Source organism: Macaca mulatta, chromosome 2 (genome assembly GCF_049350105.2).
Source record: "Macaca mulatta isolate MMU2019108-1 chromosome 2, T2T-MMU8v2.0, whole genome shotgun sequence".
Taxonomy (NCBI): Eukaryota; Metazoa; Chordata; class Mammalia; order Primates; family Cercopithecidae; genus Macaca; species Macaca mulatta.
The window spans coordinates 36,852,115-36,877,434 of record NC_133407.1 but is presented as its reverse complement, the minus strand read 5'-3'; the positions used below and the strand labels follow the sequence as shown (position 1 = coordinate 36,877,434).

The following is a 25,320-nucleotide window of genomic DNA, read 5'->3' as shown; positions in this document are numbered from 1 at the left end:
GCGCTGCTGGCATGGGCCATAGAACTGCAGCTGGGAGAAACAGCAGGGCATTCCTGGCAGTGGGTTTGCCAAAAAATGATAGGCGGTAGAGAAGTAGGTTGCTTGACTGGAGTAGAGAGAACAAAAGGTGGGCTGCAGTGGGCAGTGGGAAGGAAGACACTGGCTTATTATGTATTTACTTATTTATTTATACACTGCCATGGTATAAGATACATATACCTACGTACACACAAGATAAAGGTGTATGTGTATGTGTGTACGCACACACACAGGGAGAATAAAGGTAGGAAAAGCAAAGAAAAGTCAGAGATAAAGTCATACTCAAAATATATGCCATGGCTGCATGGTTGTTAGAGGTGGCCAAAAAGTTGGCTCTGAGCATTCTCACAGCCAAGACAAGGAAAGAAAATGTGAACTTCAGGAGAAGCATGGCTTTTCGTAATACTTAAACCAAAAGAACCTCTCCTGTTGTCCTCAAATAGGAGCCACAAAAGCATCCTAGGATGCCAGCAAGAAGTTCCAAAACAGTGCTTCTTATACCACCACACCCCACACACCCCTGTCTCAGGGCAGTCGTCTACAGCCGGCACCAAAGCCCTGTCCAGGAAGAGCAATTCTGTGAGGTATCGAAGGACCTGATCCTCAGCTCTAATTACGTCTGGTTTGATGCAAGGCTAAAACCTCAAACACAGTGTTGGTTTTGAGCCCAATGAGGAAGGCAGAGGGCCAGCCTGGCTGTGCGTTTGGAACCAGTCCCTCTGGTGGTTCTGGTAAGTGCTTCTCTAGTCCACAGCCCCTGAGGGCACCAGTGGAAAGGGCTGGCGAGGGGGCTGTGCTTAGGCCCCATGGATGTGGCTTCTCACAATAGCCATCCTCAGGATCTAAGTGATGTGTTCTGATTAAAGTTTGAGGGTTTTCCTCCTGCTGCCAATTAGGCAAGGCCCACATACCCCTGTGCTTTGAGATGTGAACCCAGCGGGCTCTTCATCTCCATTGCACTTTGAGTGGGGCTGACAGGTAACCGGGCTGAGGCCAGGGCTGGGAGCTGGCGTTTGAGCACTGGTCAAGGGAAGGCTTCTGGGAAAGGGACTCCCTGGCCTTGGTATGGATGGTGATCCCACAGCCCAGGCAAGACAAGCTTTGCTTGGGTGGACAGGCGCTGGGGGAAGTGGACGGGTGACGGGAAGAGTAGGCAAGGTGGGAGTTGGTATTGCATCCTTCCTAGCCCAGCCAAACCAAGAGCCAAGTCCCTAGGTGTTTGCAGAGAAACAGAGCAGTAGCTGAAGGGTACAGTGCACAGGGCTGAGTGGGGTGGCAGCTTCTCCAGGAGAGTCATCTTCCTTAGCCCGTCCCCCTGCAGTGATCGACATCAAGCTGGACAAACCCCAGGAGCCCCCGGCCAGCGAGGGCGGCTGCTCCTGCTAATGCAGAGCCGACCTGCGGCTTCCCATGACACTCCTTGCTTGTTGTGTTGCTTCCTATTGGCTAGCTTCCTAAGGGGGGAGGGAACCGAGTTATCAAGATGGGAGGATTTTTCTTTTCTCTCTGTCTCTAGGAGTAGGGTGGGATGGGGAGGGAGGCTGGGCATCAGGGATCACATCACTCTTAACAGCTGTTACTTAAACAACTATTTTTTGGTTTGGTTGTAATATATTGTACTTTATTAAGATTGCCAAAAACTGTTAAAATTTAAAAAAAATTTAAATCATGTGTATACAATTTTTTGCCAGATAAAAATGTAGTCATTTTTATTTGAAAGATGTGCTTTTTGTTTTTGTATATTTGTAAACTTATAGAGAACCTTTCCACACACCTCCTCCTTCCTGTTCTCTCTGAACCTTTCATCACCTCTGCCTTCCTCCCATCCCCAGCCCAATAAATTAAAACAATTAACTGAGCAACTTAATTAGGCTTCAGTCTGGGGCCATCTGGCCCCACTCTCCAGGCCCTACTCCGTTTAAATCAAACATTGGTTGAACACATCAGCCTCTGAAAAGGTAGCTCTGACTCTGTCCTTCCATGGCCAGAGTGGGTCGTCAACCTTGTGTGGAGCTGAGACCAAGGCCTGGGGGCTCTAGGCAGCCTGGCAGCAGCCCCCAGGGGGAACTGCTCCCACCTCTCTTTCTCCTTCCCTGAAAAGCCTTGAAGGGGGTTGAGGGTACAGGCAACCTTGTGTTCTCTGTGCCCTCAGGGACTGGCAGAGCAAGAGGCCATCAGAAGGATGGGGTGCTGTTGGCAATTGCAGCTGCGTGGTGCATGGTTTATAGACTGGGGTGCCATGTGTAGTTCTGAAAATATTTTAACCAGCCCACCCAGCAGTCAGTACACATGCCTGGGCCAAGTCTAAGAAACTCTGTGTGATGTTGGGCAGCGTGCCATCCTGAAGCCTTCCTCCTGGATGTCAGGGAAGCTGGAGCCTGTACCAGCCGGAGTTGATCCTCTGTGATTGGGGAGGTGGGGGTGTTGTCTGCAGAACCACCACCTGGAAAGATCCATGTTCTTAGAGCCTCAGCTGCTAATACTGTTGAGTGCTTTCTGGAAAAGCTGATTTGTTGCTGTTTTTACCCACTGGCATGGCACAGTTGAAGTCTTTGTGGACATATCTTTCTGGCTACTGTGGCTGCGCTGTGGTCACCTGAGGGTATAGTTCAGGTGGGGTCTCCAGAAGGCTGCCCAGGGCACTAGGACTTGCCCCCAGAGAGCCATCTCTTCCATTTTTGATTCATTCCTGAGAGTGGTTTAGTCCTGAGAACCTGCAGAGTCTCTGAAGAGAACTCTCTCTTCCCACTAAGTGATATAACCTACTTGGCCAGCATTCCAAATAGACTCAGACTTACCGCCCTGAGCCTGCACAGAGCCAGGTGCAATGGGCAGTGAGTCTGGCCAAAACGTAAACCCCACCCTCCCTGCTGTCATTGGCTCTCCCTCCAGGCTGCTGCTGGGCATGTCATAGATGGGATGAATGACCATCTGGGGTATGGTGGGCTGAACTCCACAAGGTTGTTGGAATGAATTTTGAAACTTCTCAGAAATTAATCTGAAATGGCAGGCAGTAAGTGCAGCAGAATCTGGCAGGACTGATATCTGTGCAGTGGGCCTGCCACACACCCTCTGCCTAGGAGGCTGTATGCCACAGCTCATCTCTAGCAAGGAATTTATCTTCAGGTGAAGAAGAGAGGAAGCAGGATCCCACTGAACACCTCTTGCAGAAGGCAAGGACCAATGTTTGAATGTGTTTCAGATGTCATGTGTTTAGTTTTTATATGTGTGTACATAATTATGTATAGAGATAGACTTGTGTATACACCTTCCACAAACACATCCTCACGGAGATACATGTGCTCAATGTATATTCTTGTTTCTCCTGCTCTCAAGTTGGAACTTGCATTGTGATAAGTTTTGGAAATTCAAAAGTACTGCAACGTGTTGAAATAAGAAATACTTAATATTGTCAAATAACTTGTGATTGTCTTGCCATCAATAAAATAATGCATAGTTGTGTTAAACTACAGGCAAACATAGCCCACAGGAATATCTCCACCATTTCTCTATGTACTTTATATGCACGGGTGTGCATGCCTGTGTGGGCCAGTGTCCCCCCACCATGGGCACACCCCCAAGTGGTGCTTGTTGGAAGAGTGCTTACTTACCTCGAGAGAATTTACAGGAGTCCACATGACAGCGTCCTGCCTGGTTGGCAGTGAGGGCCATCACCTGTGGCCTCTGAGACCGCCCCATTTACAGGGATCTGCACTGGGTCTCAGTGAATGAACATATGGTAGATTTTTATTTTCTTGGCACTAAAGATTAGCTTTTTTAAAAAAACATCCTATAAAACAGTAGAAACTCAGTTCCCTTCTCATGGGCACACACATCCAAGGCACCATGGACTGTTTTTCCATCCTGGCCTAGAGGAGCAGTAGAAGATAGCATTTGGTTTGACATGGCCTTAGTGAGTCCTGCCTTTCCTAGCATGCACAGAACATCCTCTCTTTGAGTTTGGGTTCTCCCCAGCCCCTTGGCCTCTGAGGCTGAGGGTGGCTTCCTCCTGTCCTCCCATCTCAGCAGTTCTATGACGCTCCCTTCCGCAGGTGCGGTTTCTGCCCCTCCATTCCTGGGGTGTGGAAAGGCAGCCAGACCTCTTTTTCAGAAGTTGTTGGTTCCCTGATTTTTGTCTTGAGCAGGCACCATCCTTGTCCCCTTGCTTGCAGGTCGAATTGGCACAGAGTAAGGTTCCATAATAAACTGTTAGGTGCTCTTGAAGAAGATGTCATGGCATCACCTTAGCACCCCAGCAAGAGCATTGCATCTTTGCTGAATCCAGATGAGTTAGCAGAGGGCAAAGTGGAGGATTCCTTTGAGGAAGTGTTCTCAGTTGAGCAGTTCAGTCCCTCTCCCCAAAGACTAGACCTGACCTGGCAGATTAGCAGGATCCTCTTCTTTTGGCCTTTTTTGTGATGATGGGAGTGAGGGGGGTAAATCTCAAAAGCTATCAACAAAGCTCCTGTTCTGCAGGCATCAGGAAAATTAAGTGTAAGATGGAAAAAGCAAACAGCCTATTTACAAGTGGAAACACGTTGGTTCTGATCACTCCTAACTTGCTGGGTGATCATACATACATCATCATGAAGGTGTGACATCAGAATCATGAGCACCATGGCTGCAGTTGTCTGATCCAAGGCTAGTTGGCTTGGTAGCTGTTGGCAGCAGTTTCCCTGGGTCAGAGGCCTCCTTGCTATCGCTGCTCTCTTCTTCTTGTCATCCTTAAACATTCAGTCACGTTCCCAGGTCTTCGGGGAGCAATGGCCAGACCAGTTTCAGTGTCTCTGGCAACAGAAACAAGGATTGAAATGGTGGTAGTTAAGAGTGCAGACACATCTGGGGTGCACTGTCTCCATCATCCTGGTGGCTAGCCAGTGCTGGGAGGCCCTGCCCGAGGGCACCAGTTGTGACAGTAAAGGGATGGCCCTCCTGGCTTCGGCGTCCCGCAGGTAGAGCAGCCTCGTTCCTTCACAAGATGGAAGGCAGGTGAGGATTGTCAGGATGAGATGGGACCAGGTAGCCGAGGACGGTGAGGCGTGTCTGAGCCACGTGAGGGGCAGCTGAACAGAAGGATGTCTGTGTGCATCAACCGAGCAGACTGTGTGCCCACTCGTTTCCGAACTACCTCTCCCCAAAGAATGTGAGGCATTGTCACCTTGTTACAGCTATGTGAAGCAGAGCTCTCACAACTCTTCCTATCTACAGGCAGGAAAACCAGGATGGAGAAGGGCGAGTTGCTTATTAGGATAGGAGTGATCAGAACCAGTGAAGTTTCCATTTTTCATCCATTGCTGCCCTGTGTGTGAACAAATGTGACTCCATGTTTATTATACAGCAAGGACTGCTGTGCGTGGGTGTGTTCCTCAGACCATCTCTACTCTTTGGTTAGGACACTAGGTTCTTCCCAGCATATGAGTGAGAATATCAGTGGCATTTTGGGCTCCTCTACTGCACAAGGGCCAGTCCCCAAGTCTACTCTGATTGTCACGGGCACCCACACAGATCAGGACACCCTTTGAATTTTTGTTTGACATGAACTATTTAGGTGTTCCAAAACCTTGGGATCTCAATGTGCAAACTCCTTGGACTCCAGACCCCTGTCTGGTTGGCACTCCCAGAAGCATGTGGTTTCGTCAGGAAATCCTTGCAGCAGGGGTTTAGATGGTTCCTTCAGGAGGTGGGAAACCTCCGTAGCATCGAAGGCCAGCCTGCATCTCGCGGTGTGTGTCCACTTCTCCCCTCACTTTCCCCTCACCCATTCCTTTAAAGTGATTGGCTGTGAGGAGCACAGAGGGTGGCAATTCCATCTGTTATGGGCTCAGAAGACATAGCCGCCATGTTGATTTCACATTAAACTGTGTAAAATGTGGAAAAGACTCAGCATGTTGGTCAAACAATAAACTGTCCTAATTCTCAAAACGACGCTTCTGGTCTGTGTTTAAGTGGTGCAGTCATAAATGGGGGGTTCAAAAACAAGAGTTCCTCAAGTGTGTGCTCCACAAAGTCCCTCTTCTCATGCCTGGGTGGTATGTCCACTACCTAAAGCCCTTTGCCGCTTTGCTTCTTCCTTCTACTGGTGGAGCTGGGCTGTCCACCAACCCCGTAGGGGGAAAGGTGGGACACACTCATGAGAGTAAATCCACACACATTCCCCTAATCTCCATTCTGCTGAAAGGCTGATGGGAAGGGAGCCTCCAGGCAGAACTGAGAGTCAGGGGTACCGTATCTTCCTTCATCCCCACTCTCTGCTTGCCACGGCTCGGGGATTAGGAAGCGGGGAGAGGGTACAGGGACTGGATCTCTTATGCTTCTGGTGATTTTCAGAAAGCCATTTAAAGGCAAGAACTTAAGGTGAACTATAATGACCTTTGACAACATCTAGCTGCCATATTCCATCCCCAGCCCCACCCCACACCAGTTAGGAACATCCCTGAGCGGCCCCTCCAGGTCTCAGTTATCTCCAGACTAAAAGATGCTCAGAAAGCCAGCACCGTTCTGGGACTAATCCAAAGAGGAACAAAAGCCAAGATTAGGTAAATTGCACTAACCTGGGAATCTCACTCTTCTTCAAGTCCAACTTCACTAATTACCTCCCTTTTAAAGCTTCTAAAGGTTCCAGACCACCCTCCAATCTGCTGCCACCTCAAGGAAGCCATCTTTAATTAGAAGAGACAAGAAGTAGATGTCCCTGCCTACTAAGCCTTACTTTTTCTGGCTGCCAGTTGTAAAATGTGAGGCAGAGCAGGTACAGGGGATGTGGCAAGACAGAGGGCTGAGGGCCAGTGAGTAGGTACTTGCATGGGCCAGACTAAGGCTTGAGCGAAGTGGTTCCGAGACAAGCAGTCATTCCCCAATAATGTATGGTGACACGACTTCACACTACAGGGAAGCGAGTAGTCTCACTGGAGACAGCATTCACACTCAGCTGTCCAGCAGTTCCTGCCTTTGGCAGACTAAGGAAGTGCTGTTGGGATTCCTCAGCCATGGATGGGACGATGGCAGAGCTGTGGTGAAGGTCCTGCCTAGAGTGCACGGTGTGGCATTCAGCGACACTGCTCAGCATGGTTCTCCTCATCAGTGTACGAGAGTGGAGGTCACTGTGTGCTAAACTCAAATTTAAAAAAAAAACAATTTTTTGAAACAAAATGATTTCAATACTTGAAACACAGGCTGGGCACAGTGGCTTATGCCTGTAATCCCAGCACTTTGGGAGGCCAAAGTGGACAGATCATGGAGGCCAGGAGTTTGAGAACAGACTGGCCAACATGGTGAAACCCCATTGCTACTAATAATACTAAAAATTATCCAGGCATGGTGCCACACGCCTGTAATTCCAGCTACTAGGGGAGGCTGAGGCAGAAGAATCATTTGAACCCGGGAGGCAGAGGTTGCAGTGAGCTGAGACAGCACCGCTGCACTCCAGCCTGGGCGACAGAGTGAGACTGTCTCAACAACAAAAAAAACCCTTGAAACAATATTCAAGTCAACAGAACATGGCCATGTGCCTCACACATAAGCATCATGGGAACACTGGCATTTCAGAGGCCAATGGAAAAGTGGCAGTCCTGTTGGGGCTGCATGGCTGGCAGCCGACCACATGCCCACACAGCACTTAGGAGTCAAGTGCAGCCGTGATGGAGCTCACACTACTGAGAGAGTAGGGAAACCACACTGAAAGGGCACATTTCTTAACCTCAGAACCGGGCCACCAGCCTCTAAAGCAGGAATTGTGTTTTTTTAGCATTTCCATGGTCTGCTGCAAGGCGTAGCATTTACCCAATGGATGAATGTGTACAAGGCTCTTGTGAGCTTTATGGTTGAAGGTAAGTGGGATTGTTTTCCTGCGCATTTAAATGAAGGTAGGCGTGGTGATCACCTTTCCTTAAATGTGTGAAGGGATGAGATAAAGAGATAGGCATCTTAATTGCCACTGATGGCCTTCAGGTGAGGACAAGCATGAGCCCACTGAAGCTTTGACAATTGTGCTGAACCCAAAACTTCAAAAACAAGAAAAAGCAGAGACTGGCTGAAATGATCTAAGTCAACAGAGCATGGTCAGTGCTTCATACAAGGCAGGACCACAGGGGAACACTGACAGCCCAGGAGGCGCTGAGACAGAGGCAGTGGGAAGAAGTGACAGACCCCAGGGACTCCCCACCACCAGCAGCTGCTGTAGATTAGGAACCCCCAGTGGACTGTCAGGCACCTGGTAGTGGAGGTTACCAAGGCCCGGGCTGGAGAGGAGCCAAAGGAAGAAACAGTGCAGTGTCTAGACCCCTCTGGGTCTGTCCACGTCCATACCCACTGGGAGATTCCATTCCAGAAGTGGACATATTCACCAACAGAGTGCCCGGGGCTCACTCATCACAGCTGCTCCCTCCACAACAGCATCTCACCTCAGCTTTAGCAGGGAACAGGGTCATTTGCATTAGGCAGCTGCTGTCCTAGGAGGTCTCGGTGCCCACACACTTCCACGTTCCTAAGGTGTTTCAAGCTCAAATGTCTCATCTGTGTCATACACTGGTGCCTAGTCGGCCCGTCTCCATGACCTGATATCCATCCTTCTACTCTGGCCACACCTGCCCATCTCACAAAATGGGCCTACTTTAGTCGAATGCCTTCAGGGCCACAAGAGGGCACCACCTGAGTGGAGAGAGCACATTTGACCTCCCATCAAAAGCCTTCCCAGTTCCCAAGGACTAGTCACTATGACCTCATCCTGGCCCAAAGCCACAAGAACAGAATGCCTGCAGGAGCAAGAAGCAAGGTCAGAGTTCCCATGCCTGCCGACTCGACCCTGTTAGAAAAACTCGCAGGGTGTGTGCCCCAAGAGACTTTAAAAACAACATTAAAGGCACATGTGACACTCCAGGCCAGATCATCTCTTGGGGTGCGCAGGAGCCCCATGACTGATAAAAGACTGGTTAAACATGCAGATTGCTGAGGCAATACCAGACTTGCTATTGAATCAAGTTGTCTAAGAGTAGGTCCTCAGATCAGTTTAACAAGCATTGCAGGTAATTCTAACGCCCACTAACATTTGAGACCACTAGTGGTTCTAGATAGAATTTTCCTTTTCTGGAAGACCTTCTTTAGGTCTTGAATCAAATTCAAACTTGCACCCCTTCTTCAGTCACTTTTTCTGGTGTGCTGCTTCCTCCAATGAAGTAAAATATTAACCAGAAAAAAAGAACAGGCTGAGAGGGACACATGCCTGTTAACAAAAGCATCAAGCCACTGACTTTTATTCCCATGAGCTCCTACTGTGATTATGTAAGCATGTCACATTCATTGCTCTTACCTACTTCCTAAGTTACTACTTGCCTAATAAGGAAAAGGGCAAGAAATAGAGTCCAAAAGACACTAAGAACACTAGCAGCAGCTTTCAAGTAAGGACTCGGTCAGGGTCTCATGACTTCTCCATTTCGTGTTTCATTTATATTGTCTTCGTGCTCCAGCAGCAAGGCTGACACATGCTTTGGGGTGGGAGCCTGGAGTATTTCTGCCAGATGGTTTGAGGTGACGTGTACTCCCAGAGCCCAAGTGACCCACCAGAAGGGACGTGTGAGACAGCAGGCAGAGGCTGTACATGGACGATCACACTCCCTCAGATGGCATCAGCCCCATGCTTTATCCTTTGACTCCCCCTGATCCTCAAGGCCAAGTGGGGTGCCCCTGCTGAATGCTCCAGAGAACTGTGGGCCTCTCCTACCACGGCTCTTAATGCACTGTTCCATAACTGGCTTCTCACCTGGACACAGCCACCCTGCTCTCCTTGTAAGCTTTAGTTGGGCTTGTCCTTGAGTGTGTGAGGTAGGAATAGGAGAGTGTGTTCCTATGTATGTTGCAATCTTTAGGCTCAGGAAACAAGGAGTTAGGCCGGAATCCTGACATGTGCACTCATTGGTACTCACCATTCCATTCTATTTAATTGCTTTGAGCCAGACAGCCTGTTTTCTTTACCACAAAATATACTAATCATTTTTAAAAGCCTCATGTTTAAGAAGACAGCAAAGAACATCACTTCAAAAGGCAACTTTTTTTTTTTTTTTTTTTTGGCATCAATGAATATGCACTTTAGAAATTTACAGAGAACTTTTTTCACTTTGTATTTGCTCCACAGCATTCTAGCCAAGAGTACAAAATAGGAGATCTTCGAGCAGCACATAAAGATGGCCCAGGAGCCTTTGGCCATCCAGAGAAGCAGAGCAGCACCTAAATCTCCATACACTTCCCAGTATAACTACTAAGAACACACTAGACCCTTGGCATTAGGGGATTTATCATGTCCAGTTCTGTTATCTGGGAATGACTCCAAGGGTTTGTGACAAGCTTTTGAAACATAAGTGCTAAGACTGGAGTGTGGACAAGTCACTGAGCTAATGAAGAACAGACCCACTGTCTGCTTGGCTCTGCTATTTTGTACTTGTCTTCACATGCGGGGAAACTTCGTTAACTGTGCCCACAAATCAGAGAAATTCGCAAAGGACTAGACAATGTTTTGCCTGTGAACGTCAGAGGCAACTGGAAATCAACTAGCTTCATACACAGGCAGGTTTGTTTCCAGGAGAAAGGGACCAAAGCATAGAAGGAGAAGATAAGAGAACTTTTCAGGTGATGGCCATATCTCATCATATCCTCTCTGTGTGGAGTCTGCTTGTCACAAAAACCTTGACCCTACATCAAGTTAAACCTTAACAAAGGGAAGATACAGGCATCAAATAAAAGGTACTTACTTGTTTGAAAGGCAGCCATAAGGGAGAAATGAACTTAAAAAAAAAAAAAATTCTAAGCTGGTTTCAACAGTACTTTGTTTCAACAAGGAAATGTTTCTAACCACATTTTGTACCCCTTCCTTATCAACTCCAGACTACCACTGCCCATTTTCCAAAACTGTGTATCACACACATCCGGGTCTTGTGCTTTGGAGCTGCCTCTCAGGCAATTTTAGCCAGCCATTTCTCCAAGTCCTGGATGTCAGCAGAGCCCGCATCCCCTCTTCCACCCTTGGCACTGCACTCCAAGAACTCCACTTTGAGGGCCAACTGTGAGAATTCAAACTCTTTGCCTTTCTTCCCCAGCTGAGCAGGGGCAGTGCTGGAACTGTCCAGTGTGCTAGGGGCAGCAGAACGGGTAACTCGTAAGGTGTTGCTGTGGGGCAAAAGGAAACAAGTCAGGAGGCAATATTTTTATACAGCAATTAAATCATGTTAGTTTCTAAACATTTCAGCACTCATTTAAAACTTAACCATAGAATTGCCAATTATGCTATTAAGATTGCTGAATAATCCTTTGCATTTATAAGTCCCTCTCTTGGACAGAGAGGTGAGGTAGGTTAGTGGGGGAGGGGGTTGGACGTCACAGGGCTAGAGGGCAGGTCAGCAGTGGACCAGGTCACACCAACTTTCTTCCAGCCCAGGGCCCCCTACTAAGAGGATCTCCTGAATGATGCTATTTAAAAATATATTTTTAAAATACATGCTATAAGTGTTATAAAAACATAAGTTTCTGAAAGTTAAGTGTGGGTAGATAGGGTATGTATTTTTATCTTGAGTCTATTTGGATATGGAGTTTAGAAATCCACAAACTCCAGATGCTCATATCTAACTGGGGCACAATTACTATTACCCAACCTCTTTAACCACCAAAACTTCCCAATGTAAGTCCCCTTACTGCCACCTGCTGGTCCTAATAAAGGGTGCATAAGCAACACTCATTTGCCGGCCTCCCCTTCCCTTTCTGCTATCCAGAAGCAGGAATGCATGCTGCCAATCTTCTTTCTTACAAAATAAAGCATTTCTTTTTCTGTGAAGTTGCTTCAAAATTAGTGAAGAATCCACAGACAAAACTAAGCAATACCCTGTTTAGGAACGAACACACACACACACAAACTATAGAAGTATTTTTAAAAAATAATACAAAACTGGATATTGGTAACCTCCTGAGGGAAAAGCTTTTGGGGAGAAAAATGGGCCTTCTAGGCATGGTGGTGAGTACATAGGTACTCATTTTAATATTTTTTAAGCTTAATGCATGTGAGTTTCATATGTAAGATATTTTACAATAAAAAATTTTTAAGGAAAAAAAGTATGTATTCAGCTTTTGCCATAAGGCCATGTAAATATAGTATACCTTGCTATTCAGAGACTATGAAATGCCTCAAAGCTAACAGGACCTAATTCTCATAAATCTGAAATTAAACTAAAATTAGTCAGATTCCTAGTTTTAACTGATGTTAACCTTTACAACTTTTCAACATTTCGTTTCACTGCCTTTTAATAAAGCTTGCCTTCTGTATTGTTTTTCTCTAAGTCTACAGAGTGAAAAGCAAACAGCCTATGGAAAATGTGTTTTAACCAGGGGAAGACTTGGACTGTACTGTTAAAAATAACCAAAGACTGATTCACAAATAGCATTATGACAGCTTTGGCTTCCCCAAAACAATTCCCAACAATTGCAAGAGAATTTTTAGAAAAAACCCAACCATCGAATTGTTCCAATGTCCCTATTAACCTAACGGCAAGCAACAGATACAATCCAAGAGAGTGAGCATCAAGAGCCCAGGACAGGGTGATAAACTCGCAGCTCCAGAGGGAAAGGAACCACTGAAAATGGCATAGGCAGGGCCGGCAGAATTGTTCTGCAAAGAGCCAGAAATTAAATATTTTGTCACATATTTTTCCTCTGTTTTCTACCTGCCCTTTAAAAATGTCGATTTACTCTTGGCTTGCAAGCCCAGGCAGGAGTTTGCCAATGCCCGAAGCTGACTGGATTCTACTAGACTCTAAGCTCCTGAGTACAGGAACACATTTCCTCCTACAGCTGCTCCCGACTGCAGGCTTGGCATCTACTAGATGCACTACAGGTGCTTCTTAAATGAATAAGGGAGTCAGTAAATCATAGTGAGGAGCCAAGATTCTAAAAGTTGAATTTGTACAGTTTTTCCTCATCAGATCCTTTTCAAGGCCTTACACAAAAGCAATAGGAAAACATAACTTGCTTTACTATAAATGTTGATCATTTCTTCTAAGCCAGCTTTTGGCTAGCTCTTACAAACTGGCATAACACAGAAGACATGCTAGATGCCTTAAAATTCAAAAGCTCAATTTATAAACTTTGAAACACTCAAAGCAGGATATATAATATTGCCAAGTACTTTAATAATCTAAGAAGCTACAATATAGTATCAAAGACTTGCAGTCTTCCTCGGTGTTCTGTTCTTATTCTGTCAATAATAATTTCCAAAGTGGCTTTTAAATGTTTTAATTTCTTTTTTCCTGATTCTCAGTTTTTATTTTTTATTATTTACATGCATCCTTAAATACCGCTCCACATGCATTATTGAGTGGTGAACAAACACTTCCACTCACTGAAATAACACCGTTCTCAAGTTGGCATGTAAAATGTTTTAGCTTCCAAAACCTTTCAACTATGAATGATTTAGTAACAATGGTAAAATACATTGAGTTTATGGTTTCAAAAAAAATCTTTCCATGAAATTGTAAAATATAAGCATCCCAGTAAGTTTCTGTGATTCCATTATTTTGTAAATTATTTAACAAATATGTATCACACTAATCTTCAGTCTATAATTGTGATAATCACATACAACCAAACAAAAGAAACGTGCATATGCTGCTTACAGTCTAAGTGTTAAGATATATAATTAACCAACAGGCCTCTTTCACACTTACAGTTCTTTCTCCAGCTGCTGCTGAATTAACTTTGCTGATTTTGCCATTGCAATATCTGTAAAGAAATAAAGACACTGTTGTAGTTTATATTATGCTGGTGACCCTAAAACTGACTTTAGCTTTCACTAAAGTTCTTCATACCTTACAGACCTTTCAATTCAATGCACATGTAAGTTTAGTCAGTTTAACAGAAAGAAAACCTACCAGTGCTGTGATTGTGAGAAGTGCCTTCACACACCAAAAGACAATGCCCTACCTGTCATTTAAAAGTCAACTTAGCATGTTTCCAGTTGATACTAAGATGATACATTTAAAGCATTAAGTGTACTAAAGGTAAGAAACAAGCCCTGGTTTGGCACAAAGCCCATGGCAAATAAACAATAACTCCCTTCCTTATACTCAATCAGAGAAATAAAGAGGTCAGGTAATGATGCTAATAACTGCATTCCTGATAAGGCATTATCAATATTAACTGGTCACTTCTGAGAAATGCCTTGGCCTCGTCATAGAATCAGAATTTCAGATCTGAAAGGGACCTGAAGAGATCCACCAGTCTATCTTATTGTACAGGTCACCGAACTGAAGCCCAGTTTTATTGGGGATTACTGGAAAGTTTTCAATGGTTATCAGGTTAAAAGAAAACAACTTCAGCAAACTCCCCTTGATAAAATGTGCTGCTGACCTGCGGTTTGGCTGGGCATGGTGGCTCATGCCTGTAATCCCAGCACTTTGGGAGGCCGAGACGGGCGGATCACAAGGTCAGGATATCGAGACCATCCTGGCTAACATGGTGAAACCCCATCTCTACTAAAAATACAAAAAATTAGCCGGGCGCAGTTGTGGGCGCCTGTAGTCCCAGCTACTCGGGAGGCTGAGGCAGGAGAATGGCGTGAACCCAGGAGGCAGAGTTTGCAGTGTCCCAAGATCGTGCCACTGCACTCCAACCTGGGTGACAGAGTGAGACTCTGTCTCAAAAAAAAAAAAAAAAAAAAAAAGGAAAATGTGCTGTACAGTAAACTTGTTAAACTTCTTTGAAAGCAGAGACTCCATCCTTCAAAACTGTGCATCTGATATCACATATTGTCAATCTGATGAACCTAACTTGGTATGGTAAAATAATTTATAATTGGAAAAAACACTGTATCAAAGAAAAATCAGTTAGCAGTCTCTTGGTTGTCATTCCTTGGTCTTCTGGTTAGAAGACTGGTGAAAAGGTAGGAGTAGAAATAAATTTTAAGATTAAAAATCCTTCAATTTATAGTTCTTTATAGCAATTATCTCTCATCCTCAATAACAACTGTAAATAATGGAAATAATTCTTAGTAGCAGCAATCCCCAAAAAACTCAATTATTATTGCAAGAAAACATGACGGCACCTTGCTTATTGCAGGCTATCAAGAATGATGGTGTGTTCTTCAGACCCATACTGTCAATGAGGACTTGATACAAAAACTCAGCCACATCTTTCACCTCTCGCTGGAATGCTGCACTATCCACAACAAACACAATAGCCCTGGTGGGAGAAAAAAAGAAAAACTGGCACGTGAACATGTAACAGGACATCATTATCTTGAAAAACTATCCTGAATTTCTTCAAAGTCAGTCTTGGTGATTAACACTCAGCAGACACACATGCAGGTCTGTGCATATGTTATCATACAACACAAATCCTCATTTAACAAGGAACTATTGAGTGCTACTGTGTATCAATGACTGAAGCTGAAAAAAGACAGTAAGAAATGATGCCTGTCCTCCAAGACAAATCATCATATAGAGAACCACAGAAAAATGCCAAGACAGAACTATGCACACGTGTAACAGGAATAAAGAGAAAGATCATTTAAATGAGACCAGGTCAAAGGTAACTTTAAGGAGAATGTAACAGTTGAGTTGAATCTTAGACCAAAAATTGGGACACAGACTGTCTGGAAAGTACAGGTTGAGTATCCCCAATCCAAAAATCCAAAATCTAAAATCTAAAACATTTCTGGTTCCAAGCATTATGGATAAGGGATACTCAGTCTACAGTATGTTCAAGGCACAAATACATGAAACAAATTCCCTGGGGAAGTCAAGGTAAGCTGGTGCACAGGGAGATGGGGAAATGAAGGAGAACCGAGTCAGACAGCGAAGTGTGACACAACGACCTGTGGAGTTCATGCTTTTCTGTCTTATGAAGAATACTGGTGCATAAATGGAAGACAAAGCAATCTTAGAGGGCGCTTGAACTAGAAGCACAGTGACCAGGTAGGGCGTCACTTAACACAGCCATAGTGGGACCCCTCATGTGACAGAAAAAAAGAAATATCAAAGCTAAAGTGCAGCAGCCCAGGGAAACGGTAGACAACAGGTCTTAGGGGGCCGGGTGTGTGGTGCCTCACGCCTGTAATCTCAGCACCTGGGGGGCTGAGATGGGCGGATCGCTTGAGGTCAGGAGTTCGAGACGAGTCTGGGCAACATGATGAAACCCAATCTCTATTAAAAATATAACAATTAGCCAGATATGGTGGCGGGAGCCTGTAATCCCAGCTACTTGAGAGGCTGAGGCAGATGAGTTGCTTGAACCCAGAAGGCAAAGGTTGCAGTGAACGGAGATCATGCCACTACACTCCAGCCTGGGCGACAAAGCGAGACTCCATCTCAAAAAAAAAAACAACAAAATACCAGCCTTATGGGCAAGGGTTTGAATGCCCAGGTGGAGATAAGAGACATGCAATGGCCAACATGCAGCTAGGGAGCTAGAACCGAACGCCCTGTACAAAGCCTACAACTTAAAATAGTCTCAGGGAGGTCGGGGCTTGCAAAAAAAGTTCCCTTAGAAACACCAGGCCTCCACTGCCTCCCACAGATACAGGGTATGAATTTATAGTCTCCAGGTATAAGACCTGCAAGGGGAAAGGTTTACGTAAAAATTGGGCCAGACTTATTGAAGCCCTATGGCCCCAACAGAAGGAATTATGAACTGCTTATGGAGCAAGGCTTTCATATCCTACAGGATTAAAGAAGACCAACCACAATATCAATGATGTGTCACTCTTGAAGAAAGGTTCTGGATCAAAAATTACAAGGCACAGAAGAAAATAATTATGAAGGAGAATAACTGGCACCCCAAAGAGAATAATCAGCACCCCAAAACTAGGATAATAAAGCTATCTATCTATAAAGTAAATGTTTAAAATTATTTAAGAAAATACTACAAACTACAATAAAGAATAAAATAATATAAAAAGAAACAGGCTGGTTTGAAAAGGTAAGTATTTTAGACAAATATAGTAAATGATATTAATAAATCAATGGAAAAGTTAAGCAGAGATTATGCTCAGCTGAAAAGAATATAATAAACTAGAAAACAAATCTGAGGGAATCTTACAATAAGCGAGGTAGAAAGATTTGTAAGATATGATAGAGAGGAAATAAGAAAGGCAGAATAATAAGGTTCAATAACATTCATAAGATTTCCAGAGCGTGAGAAATGATAATGGGGGAAACAGCACTACCTGGAGAAACGATGGTGAGAATTTTCCAAAACTGAGGAGAATCTTTGGTCTGGAACAGCACACCCGAATTCCAAGAATGATAAAGCTAAATCCATCCTTAAACAGAAGAAAATCTATCCCTGGATAGGTCAAATCAGGCAGACTTACTACAGTGAGATGACAATTAGACTGACTGGCAACAGCATTCTCATCTGCAACAGATGAATGATGTCAGGAGTCATGCGGCTGCCACCCAGGACTCTGCACTCAGCTAAAACAGTCATTCCAAAATGCGGGCCAAATAGAGATACAAATGAACAAAGACTGAAAACATTTGACTACTCATCACCCTCTCTGGAAACACTTCTAAAAGATATACTCAGTGAGAGAAAACTGAATCTAAAGAGAAGTAAAATTCAAGAAGCAATGGGGAGCAAAAGACCATAAACATAACATCCTGGTAATTCTTATCACTGAATGTAAGAGAAAAAAAAAGTATGGTTGGGGGTTAAAAAGGAACATAAATAAAAGGAAGATGTGAGGAAGATCAAAGTTGGAGTGTTTCAGGTTCAGGAAAAGGAAACTGCTATTATTGGTTTCAGACACTCAAATAAGCAATGTTTTTAAAGTGGGGGAGGGGATGACGATAAGAACAGCAATAGCATATGTTCAAATCAGGAGAGGGAAAATAGCCACTAGGGAAACCTGGCAAAGCAAGACAGCAGAATTAAAAAAAGTCACATACCAATATAGTAAATGTCTTTTCAACTTGCATGTATCATTATTATAATGTATTTGAACTAAGTTTTATCTTCATATTTTGCATGTTTTATTTACCCAAAATACATGAATCACAGAGTAGTTATACTGCAAATCATAAAATATTTAGAACTGGCAATAGAAAAAGAAAAAAAATTAATTGGAAATAAAAACCCAATTATGGCAAAATTTACCAGTTCTAGATTTGTCTCAATTATCCAAGGAATAAAAATCACATTCTTATCTGTGACAAATTGTTCATCACCACCATCTTGTGGGCAAAGATGCAATAATGAAATTTCAGTCTAGCCATCTTCAATAAAAGGCAAAGAATCAACTACTTCATTCCATCAAAACTAAAATGCTGCCAATTAAAAGACATTATTTTAGGGACTGCTAAGAGAAAATATTGCCAATTAAACTATGACACCATCAACTGTAAGATATATTCCAAATTCAGAGATAATAAAATGTGTCTTCAAATCAGTGAAATGTGGCATACTGATTTCCTCTTCAGTTTTTATTAATGTTAGAGACCAAAAAAGAAGCATCTGAAACTGCAGCATAAGACTTTTAGGGAAGAACTTAAGAATCAGTAACACCAGGGCACACACTAAAAGAAATATGGAAATACTGTTCTGTACTTCTTGAAACATCAATTTTAGGTTTTGAGAATATATATGGGCTGGGCGCAGTGGTTCACACCTGTAATCCCAACACTTTGGGAGGCCGAGGCCAGTGGAGCTCGAGACCAGCCTGGCCAACATGGTGAAACCCCGTCTCTACTAAAAATATAAAAAATTAGCAGGGTGTGGTGGCGTGTGCCTGTAATCCCAGCTACTCAGTAGGCTGAGGCAGGAGAATCGCTTGAACCCAGGAGGTGGAAGTTGCAGTGAGCCAAGATAACACCACTGCACTTCAGCCAGGGCGACAGAATGAGACTCTGTCTCAAAAAAAACCAAAAACTATATATATAAATGATGTTGGCATTTAATAACTTCTAGGATTCAGCCCAGCTTTAAAATTCTTTTTTCAGATTTTAATAGTCATATACATTATTAAATTCATCTTCAGAATAAATGCAAACATTTAGTAACAATGACAAGGGTTAACATTTCCTAAACACTAAAAAACACTTTTTAAGCATTTTAATCCCATAAAATCCTCATAATCCAGGTGAAGGTGGACTTGCAAGCCAGAACTGGCTGACCCCAAGGTCACCTCAAGGCCTACCAAAGGATACCAAGCTGCCTCCCAAACACCACCAGAGCAAATCACATGAGTGGCTTTGATATACAGATACAGACCTAGACAAGCCCATTTCACTTCTTTCCTTCTTACCTGGCTGAAGACTTAAACCGCTCTAAGAACTGAAGCCTCAAACTCTCATGGCCGGGGAGGTCAATCAAGGTCAGACTATTGCCCTGGGGATGGCAGCAATAACATTAATGTTTCAGTAGAGTTCCACGTTCACAGTATAAACCTTTAGTATCATATTTTGGCTACCAGACTGGTACTTAATCAAACAAATGTTCACAGAGCATCTTCTACTCATAAAACACTAGTCAACGTTCTGGGGATGTAACAGTGGCCAAAGACACAGTTCCTGGTCTAGCAAAATTTATGAGAAAGGTGAACATAAAGTAAAATTACACATAAATATAAAATGGGAACGTTGATAAATGTTCTGAGGGTACAGGAGAAGCCTGTCTGGGGGTGTCAGGGAAGCATGATCTACCTGAGTCAGCTTGGGAGATAAACCAGTGTGAGTACAGCAAAGTAGGAGTACAGTATGAATATAAGCAAAAATGTGAAAACAGTAACAAATACTCATAAACTAATAATGTAATATAAGAACTTACAATTTTTCATAGAGCTTATTACTCTTACTGGGATCTCCAATCTTTATAACAAAGTACACTTTAATCATTTCCATGCTTAATCTAATTTTTAAAATATTTATCTTCCAGACACATCATTTATTTGTTCCAACTCGATCAGTATTTGTATCAATTCTGGAGCCCCTATTGAGCAAATCTATGATGCACCCTAGTAAGTTCTATTCACCATTCCAGGCCGCCATTCTTGAATATAAGGTCAAGGCCTGGAATGGGAATAGAGCTTATATTCAGTGCAATTGTGGCTGTGCTCAACAATAAGACTCTCAGATGTGGCCTGGTACATGCAGCAGACCCACTGATCATTTCTTAGATGTTCTACGTTATCCACAGCCAACCATACCCACAGTTCAGAAGCAGACAATCTGTACAGGTTTAACACAATTCCAGCTGGGTTTATTATGACCTTACCTTTCACATAGCCTGTGCATTTCTTTATAGACAAATATAAATGTTTTTTATTAGTCCCTCTCTTTTTTTTAAGGACTGTTAAGAGTCTGGAGACCCCAGGTTGGGACTTATTGCTCCATTTCAAAAGCAACACTACACCACATACCCTAAGCAATTCGGAAGATACATTACTAGGTACATTATTGTCTAAAGAGATGAGATCGAAAACGTAAGGGGGTAGGAGGAAGAGTGAAGAAGGAAGGGAAAAATGCTCTAAATATTCAGTAGAAATAGAGATAGAATAGAAATATAGACTAACAGAAGCCACATATGTAATTCTAAATATTCCAGTAACCATAATAAAAAAGTAAAAAGAGATTGGTAAAATTAATTTTAATAGTTATTTAATCTCATATATCCAAAATATTACCTTTTAACATGTAATGAAAAAAAGACAGTATTAATGATACTTTACATTCTTTTTTTCCATACTAAGTCTTCAAGATCTGGTGTGTACTTCACATTTATAGCATGCCTCAATTTGGACTAGTCCTAGTTTATAGCTCAACAGTCACATGTGGCCATTGGCTGCATATTAGAAGGTACAGATCTAAAGTGTATCCTAGAATATCCTACGTTAAAAATCTAGTGCAGGTACCAGATGACCTTCCAAACCTGGAATTTCAAAATCTGAATCCTTGGGAGTTTAGAAAGGTCTGGGCCACAAAGAGTGTCATCATTGAAAAAATATATATCTCTCTCTAAGATATTTACAAATATGTCCCTTTATCTTTCTTTACAATCTTTAATTCTGGAGGCCTGAGAAAGGGGAAAGAAGACAAAGAGAAGAAGAAAAGGTCTCAAATCACAATTCTAATTCATCCATCTATCCATCCACCCACACCCTCCAACCAGCCCTCACTCCACTCACTCACCAAAACTTATTACATGGCTGGGCGCAGTGGCTCACGCCTGTAATCCCAGCACTTTGGGAGGCTGAGGTGGGAGGATCACTTGAGGTCAGGAGTTCAAGACCAGCCTGGCCAACATGGTGAAACCCCATCTCTACTAAAAATACAAAAATTAGCCAGGCATGATGGTGGGTGCCTATAATCCCAGCTACTCAGGAGGCTGAGGCAGGAGAATCGCTTCAACTCCGAAGGCAGAGGTTGCAGTAAGCTAAGATCACGCCACTGCACTCCAGCCTGGGCAACACAGTGAGACTGTTTCTCAAAAACAAGCAAATAAACAAACAAACTTATTACGCATTACAATTCGTTTGGTCTCGCTCTATCGCCCAGGCTGGAGTGCAGTGGCACAATCTTGGTTCACTGCAACCTTCACCACCCGGGTTCAAGTGATTCTCATGCCTCTGCCTCCCGAGTAGCTGGGATTACAGGCACCCGCCACCATACCAGGCTGATTTTTGCATTTTTAGTAGAGACGGGATTTAATTATGTTGGCCAGCTGGTCTTGAACTCCTGACCTCAAGTGATCTGCCTGCCTCGGCCTCCCAAAGTGCTGGGATTACAGGCATGAGCCACCAAGCCAGGACCCGTGATTCCTTATATTTGAAATATACTCCTATATACTCTGCAAGATATCCATTGCAGCACTGCTTGTAAAAACAAAGGTTATGATAACAAAACTAAATGTCTATTAACACGGTCCTGATTAAGTAAGAATTTAATTGTGTGGTATAGCAACAGAGTGGAGTACTATGCAGCTCATAAACCAACCAGGTGGTACTACGTATACAAATATAGGAGAATAAGAAAAGCCCAAGTCGTATCAGCTGTATGAAAAAAAATAATGGGCAGAACAGTATTTAAAAAGAAAAAACAATAAAGGATATACAGACATGTTTATATAAGCACAGAACATCTGGAAGGCTACACACAAAAAAAGTAAGTTACTGCTTCTAAGGAGAAGACGGGGTAGTGGGGAACGGAAAGCAAAAATTACTTTTCACCAAATATCCTTTCTAACCTTTTGAATTTTTGTACCACGTGCATGTATTACCTATTCAAAACATAAAAGGTTTAATGCCCACTCTTAAGAACTCACTGTAAAGTTGGAAAGAAGACACAGAAACAAAAAATAAGAATAAAATGTGATATAACATTACTGTACATTAAGGTACAACAATGCAGAGGAGGGCATGATTAAATCTACTGTACAGATTGTCAAGAGCAGAATTTGTCACAAAGAATATGTTTCTCCATAAAAATAAGCTACAAATGGTACTTACATCCTCAGATGAACTCATCCTAAAAATGTCCTTAACTGACACACCACAGTAAAGTAAGACTGTCAGACTCCAAAACTCCACAAACATCTTACCCTGTTATTGTTGACTCTGTATACAGCAGAGCTGTCAGTAATGGAAGTCTGAGTGTCTCTGTAAAGGCCTGTTAACAACTGTAAAAAAAACAAGATGGGAGATATTCAACATTTTAATAGCAAACCAAAATTGAGTTATATTATTCTAAGTCTCCCAGGTGTAAGGTTAAGTAAATGAATGCTGCTTGCAATAGGTGAAAAAGACCATATTAATATTTTTTACCTGTAGAAAAAAAAATCGAATTAATTGCAAATTTTACTCCTTAATGGTATAAAAATAACATTATTCTCAAAAGACAGTTAGTGGCCAAATTTCCCAATCTTCTGTAAAGATTTTTAACCATCAAAAATGATTTGAAGCCTGGGCAATGTGGCGAAATCTCATCTCTACAAAAAATATAAAAAATTAGACGGGCTTAGTGTCGCACGCCTGTAGTCCCAGCTACTCGGAAGCTGAGGTGGGAGAATCATCTGAGTCCCAGAAGTCAAGGCTGCAATGAGCGGAGATCCCGCCACTGTACCCCAGCCTGGGCATTGGAGCGAGACCCTGCCTCAAAAAAAAAAAAAAAAAAAAAAAGATTTGAGCTATTTCTTGAATGGAAGGGAAATAATTTATACTCTCAGAAAGAAAAGTTAAAAAGCAGAAAACCTCTCCTATTCACCATGTTAAAACACACTATTAAAAATACTAAATGTATTAAAAATAAATATTAGTAAAAAGAAGCTAACTAGCCCACTATGTCAAAGAAGGATCATCCTGTGAAAAAGTGTCTTTGATAAACTCTCATAAGAATTTGTTAACCAAGGAATGATAAACTGTAGACCACTGGCTTCTGTGCTTCTGCTATTCTGGAATGAAACTAATTAAATAAAACCCTTAAATGTGATAAAGACTAAATATCAGCATCTGGCAAGGGCAAAAAAAAAAAAAGAAAAAAGAGGAAAAATGATCAACATTTCTCAATTATGGGTTTCTAAGAGTCTTTCTGTTCTCCCAAGTAAGTCAAGTAAATTTGGTAACTCTCAAATTTACCAGCATCAGCTTCTTTTAGAAAATAAACCATGAGATGACAGGAATACTGGGATGCTATACAATTTTCTATTAAGCTTAACAGGGGTGTAAATGAAATCATTTACCCTGACAAAGAGCAACGTTTTCCCGGAGTCACAAAGGCCAACAAAAAGAACAGCTCTCTGACTGCTCCTTCTGCTCCGGATTAACTTCCAGAAGACTGTGGAATAGAAAGAAAAACAACAGAAATTACGCCTTGGCAATCAGTATATGTGCATGGCTGGGGTGGGGAAATTCACAGAAGTCTGTGATGAAACACCTCATTCACCTGGAACTGACTTTTATCATAATGGTTACTATTGCTGTTGTTAGGGGCCCACTGAGCCGGGCGTGTCAACTGTCAACTTTTCTTTGCACTCCTTACTCTGACTGGGGACTCAAGTGCGATCTCACTACCTTGGTATAGGCTGAAAGTTGCTGTCAAGACCCTGAATCCTTGCACTGAGAACAGCGGAAGGTGGGGAATAGCGCACTCAAGCATGACAGGGAAGATGACGAAGAGCAATCCGCGCCCCAAAGACCAGGATGTAACTCCGGGGGTCGCCCGGGATCTCCCTTAACGCCCCGCTGCTGCCGCTGCTTCAGGCGAGAGGGTGGGGTGTAGACTGGGTGGGTCTCACCCTCCTGATGCCCTCAAGGCGCTCTCTCAGCCCGGACCTCTGCCCGCCCCGCACCCGCCATAACCACCGGCCGCCTTTTACCTAGCGTCAGCAGCACCGCAAGAACCGCCACCACTACTGACAATAGCGTTGGGTCCGTTTGCTGCAGCTCCTGCCGCAAGGAGTCTAGGTAGGGCTGGAAGGTGCCCCCAGCACCGCCGCCATCTGCCACCCGGCGCAAGTCCGCGGAAGCCATGGATGAAACGCGTGGTCTCGGGTACCGCAAAAGCGACGTGGCCCTGCACTCTGCGCAGGCGCAGGGAGCAGAGCCTCACGCGAATGGTGGTTCCTAAGCCTTAGTCTCTCCCTCAGCCGCGGTGATCCCCAAGTGCCTGATGGGAGTTGTAGTTCTCTGGTACTCGGTCCTCCTGCAGAACGACAGGGGAGGGACACACACATCTTTGAAGATACGAGTCAGTCGTCGTCACGTACGTTATGGCTGTTGAAAGAATGATGAAATCAATAAAATGAATGACTCCCGAAACTACCACTGAGGATTTCCTGACCGTCGCTAAGTGACGTGAGACTTGTGAAGAACTCAAGCATCCTACAAACATTTAATCTGAATTTAATGTGGCAAGGGATGTGCTAGATGGATGCGCGGAGCGATGCGGGAATACATAATGGGACGCAGAGTCCATCATGAGTTCAGAGAAAAGCTTCTGGAAATTCGAACTGAGTCCTGAAGAACGAGTTAGCATGTGCGAGTGGTTAAAGGAAAAAGAGGTGCTGTGCAGAAAAAAATGAGTATAAGAAATGATGTGCGTGGGAAAGCTAACTAATTCAGTGCCCCTACACTGTCAATCTAGGGCTGCAAACTCAAACGTCTGCATTAAAGGAAGCAACTAGGAAAGTCAACGCCCAGGAGAGCTGGGGCTGTTGAAAACTGCAGAGGTTATTTCTGCTGAAAGTGGGGCCGACCTTATTCAGCCAGGTAGGTGTTGTGGGACCTAGGTGGCCAGTTCTTCCAGTTTTCAAGAGAAGCAA

The 25,320-nt window shown here is 43.6% G+C and overlaps 2 protein-coding genes across 5 annotated transcripts in view; one reads left to right on the top strand and one right to left on the bottom strand.

Annotated features, from left to right (window-relative positions):
- RAB6B (RAB6B, member RAS oncogene family) overlaps positions 1 to 5,961 on the top strand; it is a 68,260-nt gene extending 62,299 nt beyond the window's left edge. For 2 of the 4 annotated variants that reach the window (XM_077990997.1, XM_077990994.1), the window contains one exon: positions 1,361 to 5,961. In XM_077990997.1, coding sequence (XP_077847123.1) covers positions 1,361 to 1,425 — 65 coding nt within the window. In that variant the 3' untranslated portion in view covers positions 1,426 to 5,961. 4 annotated transcript variants of the gene reach the window in all.
- A 4,876-nt stretch (positions 5,962 to 10,837) lies between these two features.
- Positions 10,838 to 24,529, bottom strand: SRPRB (SRP receptor subunit beta). Its single transcript, NM_001190876.1, is given in 7 exon segments — positions 10,838 to 11,193; positions 13,737 to 13,791; positions 15,113 to 15,249; positions 19,313 to 19,395; positions 22,603 to 22,680; positions 23,740 to 23,834; positions 24,376 to 24,529. Coding segments are annotated over 7 exon segments (816 nt in total). The 3' UTR covers positions 10,838 to 10,979.
- Positions 24,530 to 25,320: the final 791 nt, after the last annotated feature.